Source organism: Rana temporaria, chromosome 3, assembly GCF_905171775.1.
Source record: "Rana temporaria chromosome 3, aRanTem1.1, whole genome shotgun sequence".
NCBI lineage: Eukaryota > Metazoa > Chordata > Amphibia > Anura > Ranidae > Rana > Rana temporaria.
This window is the reverse complement of record NC_053491.1, coordinates 59,817,842-59,831,617: the sequence shown is the minus strand read 5'-3', so window position 1 is coordinate 59,831,617 and position 13,776 is coordinate 59,817,842. Positions and strand designations below refer to the sequence as shown.

The window sequence follows — 13,776 nt, the reverse complement described above, 5'->3', positions numbered from 1 at the left end:
GAATAAAGAAATTGCAATTGACTGGTTGGCTTGCTTTGTAAATTGATACACTCATCAATTAGTTACCAGTTAAACATTGCAAACCCACCTACTATTTTTAATGTCACCAAACTTCTATTATAACTGATCTTTCACTTAACATACAGTATGTAATCCAAGCTCCTGTATCATTCTTTGAAACTATTTACTAGGAAACCCTTGAAAAATGTTTAACAAATAATTCTGAAGTAGATGAATAATTTGTGAAAGTGCGTGATATCATACCAATACATGAGCGTCCAGAAGCATCAAGCGTCATCCCATTGGGGCATTCACAAGTAAAGGATCCCAATGTGTTAACACATCGAGAGTTGATGCACAATCCAGGAAACACCTTACATTCGTCAACATCTGCATCCAAAACAAATGCATCTTTCAGTTTGGAAACAATGTAAACAATTACAAATTCTTCAAGAGCTCTCCAAATAAGGGTGTGGAGTAATTCCCGATAGGCGTATAACTCCTCACTGAGAACGAAAGGGCCAAAAAATATTTATGTAGGAGACTATATGAGGTACATACCAGCATTTAGAAATGTATGAGTGAAGCTTGTGTTTCAATAGGCTTTAAAAAGAAAAAAAATTTACTGGGTTCTGTTGTTTGTAGTTTTAGGTTTGGGAACCGTGTCCAAATTGTATTTTATTTGGCTTACTAAGAGTAAACCTTGGAAACTGTAAATAAAAAAAGGATTCTCTCTCTGTCTTCAGTTCACATAGGTTTGCTCTTGTAGTTATTATGAATATTACCGGTTGTTTCTTTAAACATTATATGGATGGTGCAATTCAAGTGAACTTTTGGTGCTATTTGGAAAAGCGGAGAAGATTTCTACTTTGTTAGGACATGGATATTGGAAGCCAGACAGTACACATGATTACATAATTTTCTTTTGGAAAGGGGCATTAACACATAGCTGACAATTCCATATGCCTGCATAGTTTTAATTAAGAGTGGGAAAAGGATGGGACCACCCTTTTTTATTGGTGTTGATATTGGCTAGCACATACCAAGGCGTGTTAAGCTTTGTCATGGTGAACACAAAACAAGACCAAAAGCCAAAGTGTTTGGTCATAGGGAGTAAACCCTCTGAAGCACAAAACAAGGGTCTCAGGGGATCTGACATCAGGGCAGAGCTATCCTCCCCATAGGTCAGTGGAAGTATCCAGTAGATCAAGCCTGGGCCACCTGTCATTTAATTAGGGGCAAAATATAATGACTAAAATAATACTGGACTAGCACACAGTAGTTACCAGGCACACACACTGTTATTTTAACTATTTAGCCACTGCAACCTCACAACTGTATATATTTTTCATTGAAAAAAGGAAGTCACATTAGCTTGTGCATACATCGGGAATATTTTAAATGACATCTGAAAATGTATTACTGTTGGATTTGATAATGATACACAACTGGAAGTACAATAATCAATCCTTTAAGAGTCAATGGGGCAGATCCACAAAGGTATTACGCCAGCGTTTCTCTTGATACGCCGCGTAATTTCAAATTTTGCGCGTCGTATCTTTGTTTTGGTATCCTCAAAACAAGATACGACGGCATCTCGGCTAGATCCGACAGGCGTACGTCTTAGTACGCCGTCGGATCTAAGCTGCAATTATTCGGTGGCCGCTAGGTGGCGTTTCCGTCGAATTCTGCGTCGAGTATGCAAATTAGCTAGTTACGGCGATCCACGAACGTACGTCCGGCGCATTTTTTTACGTCGTTTGCGTTCGGCTTTTTCCGGCGTATAGTTAAAGCTGCTATTCTGAGGCGTACTCAATGTTAAGTATGGCCGTTGTTCCCGCGTACAATTTTGTAATTTTTACGTTGTTTGCGTAAGTTGTTCGCGAATAGGAATTTGCGTAGGATGACGTCACCGTCGCAAGCATTGACTGGTTCCGGTTTAATTTCGAGCATGCGCACTGGGATACCCCCAGGGACGGCGCATGTGCAGTTAAAAAAGAAACTTTGTTTACATCGGGTCACAACGTATTTACATAAAATATGCCCCCATTACATCCATTTAAATTCCGCGCCCTTACGCCGCCAGAGATACACTACGCCGCCGTAGATAAAAGATAAGTTACGCCGGCGTAGTGTATCTTAGATACGCTGCACCCGGCGCAAAGGTACGTGGATCTGCCCCATGGTTTTTAAAAAAGACCTATACTGCATATAAGCCTAATGTTTTATCAACAACCTTGTTAAGATGGAAAAATAAAGAGAAAAGGAAGGGCTGTAATACCTTTCCTGGACAAACAATGTTTCAAGCTCCCAGACCAGGGCACAAGACTAAAGCCTGGTACACACCATGAGTTTTTTTTTTCATTCAGCCCAACTGCTGTACTAAGCTGTTGTGTTCTGACAGGGGGACAGCCTGCCAGAACACGCGAATCAGCGCTCTCTGCCATTGACTGACAGCGCTGATCAAGAGTCGGTGGGCTGCTGGTTTTCCAGCATGCTCATCTGACAGAAGCCAGCCAAAGGGCTGGCTTCTGACAGACTGACCGACATACACACAGGCCGAATGTCGGCTGGTTATTTTTGAACTGGCCAATGTCTCCCAACATTCAGCTTGTGTACACCAGGCTCTGAATGGTCTAAAGTTATTAGTGGTGTACCCCAAGGTTCAGTGTTGGGACCCTTACTCTTTAATACCTTTATAAATTATATAGGGTCTGGGATTAAAAGTACCATTTCAGTCTTTGCAGATGACACCAAGCTATAGTGGGATCATGTCCTTACAGGATGTCTCCAACTTACAAGCCAACCCCAATGCATTGTTTAATTTTGCAACTATATGGGGTAAATGAGGTTTAATGTTGAGTTATGCACTTGGGGGCTAAGAATATGCATGCGTCATACATACTAGGGGGAGTACAACCATAGTGGAGAAGAATCTGGGGGTTTTGTTGAATCATAGGCTTAATAATAGCATGCAATACCAAGCTGCGGTTTCCAAACTGAATAAAGTCCTTTCTTGTATTAAGACTCCAGAGAGGGAGATATAATTTTGCACCTGTACAAATCATTAGTAAGACCTCATCTGTAATATGCAATTCAGTTTTGTGCACCAGTTCTCAAAAAGATATCAGGGAACTGAAGAAAGTGCAGAGAAGGGCAACCAAACTGATAAGAGGCATGGAGGAGCTCAGCTATGAGGAAAGATTAGAGGAACTGAATTTATTCTCTCTTGAAAAGAGGAGAATAAGGGGGGATATGATCAACATTAATAAATACATAAGGAGTCCATATAGTGAACTTGGTGTTGAGTTATTTACTTTAAGGTCATCATAGAGGACAAGGGGGCACTCTTTACATTTAGAGGAAAAGAGATTTCATCTCCAAATACAAAAAAGTTTCTTCACAGTAAGAGCTGTGACAATGTGGAATAGACTCCCTGCAGAGATGGTTCTGGCCAGCTCAGCAGATTGCTTTAAAGAAGGCCTGGATTCTTTCCTAAATGTACATAATATAACTGGGTACTGACATTTATAGGTATAGTTGATCCAGGGAAAACCTGATTGTCTTTCAGGGGATCAGGAAGGAATTTTTTACCCTGCTGTAGCAAATTGCATCATGCTTTTCTGTTTTTCTTTTTTTTTTGCCTTCCTCTGGACAAATTGTGAATATAGGATTGTGTTTATTTTTTATTTTTTGGTTGAACTAGATAGACTTGTGTCTTTTTTTAACCTGACTAACTATGTAAAATAAAAATGATATCACATGATATCTGCCAAAAAGAAGGATCAAGTAGTCAGAACTCTGATCCTTTCCTTCGGCAGAGATCACATGGCCAAATGTCCAGGTTCTAAATATGTCTCTAAAATAAACAGTTTTTTTCATGACACTAGTTGTCATTAAAATCAGATTCAGCATTTATACAAGAATGATATGTGTAACAGCAGAAAACCAATTAACTAGTTCTACCCAGCAGCGCTAAATGGTGTACAACACTGTGCTACCTGTTCATAAACAATTAATATATGAAAATTAATTGACCAATACTAAAATGATACAAAATGCATTATGATTAATAACAAAGTGTTTAAGTGTAATGAATAAATAAAACATAAAAAATCTGGGAATTTTCCTTACATGTGACTGGTTGTTCTTTGCAAAGTTTTACCTCATTTACTAAGCTCTGGTGGACCTGCTCTTGCAGAGTGCAATTACACATTGCAAAGTGAACAGTCTATTTGCCTTTAGAAAATCTTTGGAAAATCTTTAGAAAATTTGCCTTTAGAAAATGATTGTACTGTATCTTCACTCAACACAATACAGGTGCTCTAAAGGTGCTCAGTGACCCCTCTCCGAAAATAAACTCACTCACCAAAGGTATTTGCCTTTCTGGTAAACAGATAGGCAAACAAAGCTGAATTAAACTCTCCTCTTTGGAACGATCTTGTAAATACATATTTTAAAAAGCCTCAATTAAGGCTAAGGTTACTAGGTTTAGTAAAAAAAAAAAAAAAAAGACCACCACAATAGTGTAGATTCCGTAATTCCGCACCCTGTACTCGGAAAAGGGGTCTTATTAGAACAATACTAGCTGCTCAAATATGCATCAGCCACAAGAGCATTACAATCCCATATGCAAAGCCGCTGAGTCTTCACACACAACACCAGACAACTGTCAGCAAAAGTCACTTACAGTCTGCACCACCCACCGAACTGCCCCCCCCCCTCCAATGCATTTCGCCCGTCACAAGCTTTGCAAAGAAAAATTGGTACATGAAAGTAGATGTATTGTTTATGAACAGGTAGCACAGTGATGTACACTATTTAATGATGTTGAGTAGAATTGGTTCATTTGTTTTCTACTGTTATACACATATCATTGCAAGGGTTTTTACAGCAGCTGATGGATTTATTTAAACATCTAAATAATTTTCACATTTATTTAAATATCATTCACAAACTTTATTTAAACTATATTCACATATATCTACTTCAATAATGGCACGAGTGGGGTTTCAATTCTTTTTCTGTTTATATAAAACTACCTTCACATACTGTGCCTTTAGACCTTGCAAAACCTTTAGCGCAGACAGGATCTGTGGAAACAAAACATGTAATTAAGAATCTAAGAAATAATGGAAATATAGGTGAAAGAAGAGAAATACTGAGCAGTACATCCATCTGAATGCTTCTGAGGACTTTTTCAGATCCTCAAATAGTTGCAGTTCAGCCATTGTTTTTCTATTCATTAGACAGAATTTGAGTTGTAAACATTTTTTTTTTTCAAATTACTTAAAAATCATAAGAAAATGGAATTAAACTTTTGTTTTTTCCATTGGGACTTTGTCCACTGGCATTATAAATAATTAATTGTTATCTTTGGTGAAAATAATTTCCCCCATACCTAATATATGGAATCTTATTCTGCTTTCAAACAACTTTTTTAGAATAATTTTTTCAGATTTTAGCTTAAAAATCGACAGAAAAAAAAATATTAAGTCAGCAGCTACAAATACTGCAGCTGCTGATTTTTAATATATGGACACTTACCTGTCCAGGGCACCTACAATGTCGGCAGCCGAAGCCAATCTGTTTGTCGGCTTTCGGAGGCCATCTTCCGTAAGGGAATCAGGAAGTGAAGCCTTGCGGCTTCACTTCCTGGTTCCCTACTGCGCATGTGCGAGTAGTGCTGCGTGTTCCCACTGGTCCCTGCTGTCTTCTGGGACCTGTGTGTCTCCCAGAAGACAGTGGTGAGGACAGAGTAGGCACCACACGTGGCGTAGGTCACCACGATCACTATGATGATCTATGCCCGCAAGTGGGAGCAAATACCTGTATTACACAGGTATCTGCTCCCTCCTCCCCCCTGAAAGGGGGCAAATGTGACACCGGAGGGGGGGGGGGAGGATTCCAAAAAGCAGAAGTTCCATTTTTGGGTGGAACTCCGCTTTAAGAAGAAGTTCCACCTATTTGTTATGGTGGCTCCATTCTTAATTTAGGTTTCTGGTGTTTAGTGGGATAATTTACCTCCACCCTGCTAATTTGTCACCAGCAGCCAACATGTTCTCCAAATATTTTATGTAGAGTACAGTACAGGGTAGACAGGGAGAAATAATTTTATTTGAAGAACCACATACATCTTATTGTAGACTTCTAGCTAACTGAAACTTTATTCAAATTCTATACTTAAAGTAGAATTATGAGAAAAACTTATATTTTCAATTTGAATAGAGTAAGGGAAGTTTATAACTGATTTTATTCACCATCTTCTTCCAATGAGGAGCTTTCCCTTCAGTTCCTGTACCATAGCTAAACAGGAAGTGAGAGGAAATCCTTGCAAATTAAGGGAATCCCCTGGGCCCTTTCAAGTCACCAGAACACGTGTATCCAATGGAAGATTTCCACATTACTTGTTGGGGGACAACCCCAAATTTGGGATTTTCTTTTACTTTCACTTAAAACAATAATGATAACCAGGACAGATAGAGAGGATGAATATCCATAACAAAAGCACAGACAGCAATACAAACTGACAGGGGTACTTTAACTAATTCTGCAACATTTGTTTATTAATGTAACTGCAGCCAATCTTTACTTTTTATTTTGGTAGACTGAAGAAGGGTTTGATTCTTTGCCAGGTTTATATTTCTAGCAGTTTCTCCATTAGAGAAATACCCCTTCACATCTTGGCAACAATCTCCCAGACATAGCTCTAACCCTTTCCACTCTAGAAAATGTTATAGCTGGAAATCCAAATTTGCCAAAAACACTGTACAGTTCTGTCCTGACAGGGATAAGCTTGGATTTATTTCAAACCCAAGTTTGACAAGTCCCAGAAGCTGCCATTGCCAGGCCAATGAGCTGCAGGCAGCGGATTTCCTGCTCTGCAGCTGTACGTACACAAAGGGGTGGGGGATACTTATGACATTGTTAACCTAATTGGCCATGTGGTCATGTGGCCATGAGTGGCATCTTCACCCCTTTATGCAGCTGTAGGGAATTCCCTGCACACAGCTCATTGGCCTGGCAATGGTGGCTTACTCCCAGGATTTGGGGAATTTGGCTTTGGACCAAATCCAAGCTCATCATTATTTGTAACATAAAAACTGTTGAAAAGTTACTGCCAGTTCCCCTTGTCTCTGATAAAGATAAGCTATAAAACAAATCTGTGATTTAAGTGTTAAGTGGTTGTATTGGCCAACAACATGCTGACCTAAAAAGTAGTCAAAAAAAGTAAAAGCAGTAAAAAGTCAGGTGGTAAGGGCAAAAAGGTACCTGGTTCACAGGGTAGACAAGGACTTCCCCAGGCGGCGCCCAATGTAGAACAGCACTGTGATCGTAATGTTCCCCCATTGATGTTGACTTCACATCTTCCATTCACTATATCTTTCCAGCATGTGCCTTTAACAGTTTCTGTGTAATACAAGAATAAGAAAAAAAATCTGTGTTTTACATTTTATAGGTTATTCTTTCCATAATGTTCAATAAATTAGATTGTGATAAATAAAAATGAATGTAAACCCTAAATATATTTTTATATGTTTGGCATCATACTTTATGGTTTTCTTGAACAAATCATTTTTGTAAAACAGTTTTTTGCCAATGTTAAAGGAGGAGTCCAGCCTGAGTTGTTTTGCTGTAAATCTCCTATGGGTTACAGGAGAGCCTGAGATGGCCGGTCCCACCCCCTCTACAGCTCAGAGGAGGAGCAGAGAGGAGAGCTGCTGATTGACAGTCAGCAGCTCTCCTCTCAGGGATCTGTGAGAACCAAACGACGATGTTTGGTGGCTCGGTTCTCAGTTTAGAGACTACCTATGAGGTCAGGAGGAGACATAAGCAGACCTGATAAGCAGCCCAGCATCCAAATAAAGAAGCTTGCACTGCAGGCTGTCAAGGGTACTGCTAAATGCACGGTTTTAGCCCTCCTCCAACTGCCCCCACTTCAATCTGAAAAGGCAGTGAATTGGGGTGTTCACATGCCGCGATTGCGATGCTTCATGCCCCAGTAAAAGCATTCCTTCATGTTGCAAATGGGGGCCAGTAAGCCCACCAAACATGGCCCATTCAAGTGAATCAGGAAGTGCTACAAATGCCCTGCAACTACGGGCATTGTACACAGTAGCACTGTGTTGGTGCAGCAAATATGGGTTTAAAACAGGCGGTGAAGAGAAGTCATATCACTTCCTCCCCACCAGTCAAGCCACGCTCAGACCACTTTACAGAGGAGTGGGGTTTTAGACACCAGTCAAAACTTAGCTTGAAGCTGGCCATAGATGGATCAAAATTTGATTGGTTCAGCAGGGACCAGCCAAGTTCGATCCATTTGTGGTCATTCCTGCCTGACAGATGTCAATCTAAAGATCGACTTTGTCAAATGGGAACATTGGAAAAATGTTCAGACTTATCAGCGACTACATTGCTGATCAGTATATTCCGACAGAGAAGGAATCTCCGCTGTCAGAATACAATATCACAGTGTTGAGGATTCCTCCATCCACCATGCTTGTGTGGATGGAGAATTCTGTTTATGTTTGATTAATCCACTGCCTGATTGAAGAAAAAAATCACCCATCTATGGGCAGCCTTGGGGGCTTACATTCACTTTGACTATTTGCCACTTTTTTTAACATACCTAACTTCTATAAAAAATGTATGATGTTATTCCCACTAGTCAAGGAATCTCTAGTTACCAATGCAGATTGTCTTGGTTGTATCCAATGTACTTCCGGGAGGGCATTCACACACAAAGGATCCAGGGATATTTTTGCATGCACCATTGATACAGGGGTTGGACTCACACTCATCAATATCTGAAAAGAAAAATAGAAAGAGACTCAGTTTTATTTCATATACATTTTGACCACAAATATCTTAACTACTTGCTATCCTGGCAAATTTTGTCACTTCACTACTACATGTAAAAATTCCCTTTTGTTGATAGAAAATAACTTAGAACCCTCAAAAATTATATATTTATTTGCAGAGGTCCTATAGAATAAAATGGTGGGTGTTGCAATTTTTTATGTCACACAGTATTTGCGCAGCGGTTTTTCTAACAAGATTTTTTTGGGAAAAAGTGTACAGTATATAATACCCCCCCCCCCTCCCAGTGCAAACCAGTTCTTTTGGGTCTGGTATAGATTTTAAGGGGAACTCCACACCAAAATAAAAAAAACAGGTCCCCCCAAAATCCATACCAGGCCCTTATCCGAGCAAGCAGCCTGGCAGGCCAGGAAAGGGGAAGAGCGAGCGCCCCCCTCCTGAACCATACCAGGCTGCTTGCCCTCAACATGGGGAGGGTGCTTTGGGGTCCCCATCAAGCACCTTGTCTCCACAACCCTGGTCTGGTGGTTTTGGGGGTCTGCAGGTGGGTGGCTTATCAGGTACTGGGACAAGGTGCTTTGGGAGAGACCCCAAAGCACCCTCCCCATGTTGAGGGCAAGCGGCCTCCCCCTATCCTGTCCTCCAGGCTGTCATCGCCACCCCATCCTGTGCTCGCTCCCCCCCCCCATCCTGTCCTCCAGGCTGTCTGGAATGGATTTTGGGGGGGACAATTTTTTTTGGGCATGGAGTTCCCCTTAAAAACCATACCAGACCCATAGGGCAGACTAAGGGGACCCCCCAGGCATGATATTTAAAGGAATATTTCATTTTTATTGTTTCACTTTAAGCATTATTAAAATCACTGCTTCTGCGTATGGGACCCTGGGTCAGTACCCGGGTCCCCATAAACTTTTTATGGCAATAAATTGCATATAAGCCTTTAAAATGAGCAATTTAGATTTTTCATGTTCGTGTCCCTTAGACTTTATTAGGGTTTGCATAAATGTTTGGCCTGTTCGCATGTTCTGGTGAAAACTGAACCGGGGGGGGGGGGGGGGGCGGGGGGGTTCTGTTTGACCGATCACTAGCGAGCAGACAAAAAGTTCTAGCGAAAATGCAAACCCTATTAAAGTCTGAGGGACACGAACATGAAAAATCAAAAGTTCTAATTTTAAAGGCATATATGCAAGTTATTATCATAAAAAGTGTATGGGGTCCCAGGTTCTGTCCTAGGAGACATGTATCAATGCAAAAAAAAAGTTTTATAATGCTTTAAGTGATAATAAAAATTAAATATTCCTTTAAATATTGTGCCTGGGGGGTCCCCCGAGTCTGTCTGTAAAGTGGCACATCGGTGTGATGTGTAGAACAATGCCGCAGCAAAATGATATTTCTAAAAGGGAATAATGTAATTTAAACTTGCTTGCAGCTTTAATGTATTGCCGGCTCCAAGCAATAAAGATAACAAATCAAGGGAAAAATTGATGTGGGTTTGCCCCCAGTCCATACCAGGCCGTTCAGGTCTGGAATGGATTTTAAGGGGAACTCCACACCAAAATAAAAAAAATTGGCGTGGGTTCCCCCCCAAAATCCATACCAGACCCTTATCTGAGCATCTGGAGGACAGTATGGGGGGGAGCGAGCCATGGAGTTCCCCTTAAAATCTATACCAGACCCAATGGGCCTGGTATTGATTTTGGGGGACCCCATGCTGTTTTTTCCTTAATTCTGCCATGGGGTAACCACGATCTCGTGGCGCTCAAATTTACTGTGAACATTCCATGTGTTTGGTTGGTCTGCGAACAAACCAACACCAGATGTTTGAGTCGAACTTATGTTCGAGTCGAATATCGCAAACTTACATTCGATTCGAACATCGGGATCATACCTACTTAGAACTATTTACCAGCCCAAAAACAAAAGCAATCAATAATCTTGTAATTGTGGACATATTTTACAAAGTTTTCATGAAAATTAGTTACCTTCACAAGTTTTGAGATCGGGTTTATAGACATATCCTTTAGGACAGGTGCAGGTAAAACTTCCTGGAGTGTTCCGACATTGTCCATTGTCACATAGCAGTCTGTTTATTGCACATTCATCAATGTCTGAAAAATAAACCAGGACAAAAAGGTTGGACAAGGTACAAAAGCGTTATTTTGTCTTACTTGTTTGCAATCTTATAGAATATTCTTGTATTCACCCCACCTTATTCCATTGACAATACAGAAGGGTATTCATATCATCTTATTCATCTGCATAACCAGTTGACAAAGGTCAGGACCACAAGATCAGGATAAGGGTCACTATGCAGTTTACTGTGCTATTAGGATACCTCCACATTATTCCCTGGAGGGATCCCAATTAAATACGAGAATTATGCTTTTATTTCTTTTTTTGGTGCATGAGTATGACCAAATGCTGTATTCAAATATGTTGACCTACAGTCCCAAATACATGTAATCCTTTAATTGCTTTGATCTGCATTACTGTATCACCATCAAATGTCTATGGGAAAACTCTGGGCTCATGAGGAGAACCTGAAAATTTCTCAACCAGATTTCTGTGGCACCCAAGGGTTCCTCCAGTGATTGCTAGGGGTTCCTTGAGCTGTGGCTGATTAACCTCCCTCTTTATGTTACCTGTATAATTCCAGGTTCATCACCACTCTGTAGAGCCAGCAGCCTTACCAAAAAATATTTTTATATCTGTCTGCAAGGCTGGCATTCTGACTACCACTGTAAATGGGCATTCTCCCTACTGATGACCAAATGCAAGGAACATACCTCCCACTGGTCCGGATTATTTTATTTCTTGCTGGGGTTCCCTGATACATGAAAATAATTCGGGGAACAAGGGTTCCTAAAGCCCCTTTCACACTGGGGCGCGGGTGTTGGCGGTGGCAAAACGCTGCTATTTTTAGCTGAGTTTTACGGTCATGTTTGCGGAGGTATTAGGCCGCTAGAAGAGCACTTTTAACCTCCACTAGCGGCTGGAAAAGGGTTAAAACAACCCGCAAAGCGCCATTGCATTCATTTAAATGGGCAGGAGCGGTGGAGGAGCGTCCTTCACCACTCCAAAGATGCTGCTTGCAGGACATTTTTTAACGTCCTGCCAGCGCACCGCTCCAGTGTGAAAGCCCTCAGGTTTTCACACTGAAGCCAAAGAAGCAACTCTTTCAGAATGCTTTGCAGGTGCTATTTGTTATAGCGCTTGCAAAGTGCCTCAGTGTGAAAGGGGTCTAAGGCTGAGAAAGGGTGAGCAAGAGTCAGTGCATCAATATTATAGGGGACACATAATATCTGCTTTAACCCCTTTTCTACTCAACTTTAAGGTCCTATAGTTGGGAATACATGAGTTTTTTCTTAAAATAGTGCAACCATAGTCTTTGGTAAGTAACAACTAATGAAAGCCCAAACTTATTAACTTCTACTGATTTGCGATTATGAAAACCTCATCCATACTTGCAAGAGGCATCTAAAAGCCATGAGGTAAGGTGCACAAGAATCCTCATTTTATGCTGCTCCTAGTGAGACCTTCAGTTATTTGCACATTCCTGTCAATATGCTTTAATAACAGAGTAACTTGGTTTGAGAGTGTTTTGCAAGACAAGCAACATTTGTTAATAAACTTTGACTTGATATACAAGCGATGTCTTGATATACAAGTAGCGTCATGTCACAACTGAGTATAAAAGAAGAGAGACGCCTCTAAGTGTAGCAATATGGTTACATTTAAGGAAGGTACAACATTTAGAAACTCACATGGTTGATGATTAAAAGAGTGACATCTAAGTATGCAGAGATTCGGAGTAAAGCTGTCCACATAGACCATCCTCCTCACAGTCATTGATGTTGTCCCTTCCACGCTGCACCCCATAAGCAGTTCAAGGCTCGCTTTCAGATCGCTTTACTGCAGGGTAGTCTTCCTGGTCACGATTGCAGACAGCTTTACCCCAGATGCCTCCATACTTAGATGTGCCCCTTTTAATCATCATCAACCATGTGAGTTGCTAAATGTTGTACCTTGATTAAATGTAACAATATTGCTGCACTTAGAGACGTCTCTTTTTACTCTCCCCTATCACATTGTTATAATCTTTTTTATATGGACTATAAACTGAGGGACTTATGAATAAATGGTTGTGGAATGAATCATTTGAGTTTCCATTATTTCTTATGGGGAAATTCGCTTTGATATACAAGTGCTTTGGATTACAAGCATGCTTCCGAAATGAATTATGCTCGCAATGCAAGGTTTTACTGTGTATATATATATATTATTATTATTTTATTTTTGTAATCATTTGTTTATATCTGGCTAGAAGTACAACAATAGTAGGAGACTAAAGTGGACTTTAGTGGACGAAACACGTAGAGCAATATATACTGTGGATGCTTGGATATTTTATTGGTAACAATAGAATGTTAATAATTAGTTATTGTATGGTTGTCACAACAAAATATTTTATTTTTTACTTTTCTATTTTTGTAATAACATTTTTTTTTGTAATTCTTACACCCTTGACTGGTAATCAGTTATACATATATGGTACCATAAAAGTCCACTTTAGCCTCCTTCCAATTCCCTGCATATACCCTGATGGGACGAAGGTGCCAAAAACAACCCCTCTTTACATATAGCACTTCCACATACAGCAATAGTAGATGAATATATCCATCATATGCAAAGGAAGACAATAAAGAATTCATACCATTGCAACTCTTCCCACTAGTGTCCACCTCGTATCCAGAATTACAAACACATTTGAAGGTTCCCCGAAGGTTTTCACAAATTCCATTAGGACAGATATCAGGATCCAGAGCACATTCATTAATATCTGAAAATAACACACACAATACACTTAATTATGCCGTTGCGTTGGAGTCTTACAAGGTGCTTACATTTCCTGTTGCATGCAAGTAAGCGACAAACTCAACATCTGAAATAACAGTG

The 13,776-nt window shown here is 40.3% G+C and overlaps 1 protein-coding gene across 1 annotated transcript in view; it reads right to left on the bottom strand.

The window, feature by feature from the left end:
- The window catches only part of FBN1 (fibrillin 1), a 359,844-nt gene that overhangs the window by 101,536 nt on the left and 244,532 nt on the right, over positions 1-13,776 (bottom strand). The window contains exons 18-23 of the mRNA XM_040342652.1: positions 13,535-13,660; positions 10,803-10,928; positions 8,688-8,807; positions 7,273-7,410; positions 5,043-5,093; positions 265-390 (exon numbers count right to left, since the gene is read on the bottom strand). Of these exons, the coding sequence (XP_040198586.1) occupies positions 265-390; positions 5,043-5,093; positions 7,273-7,410; positions 8,688-8,807; positions 10,803-10,928; positions 13,535-13,660 (687 nt within the window). The remainder of the gene's footprint in view (positions 1-264; positions 391-5,042; positions 5,094-7,272; positions 7,411-8,687; positions 8,808-10,802; positions 10,929-13,534; positions 13,661-13,776) is intronic.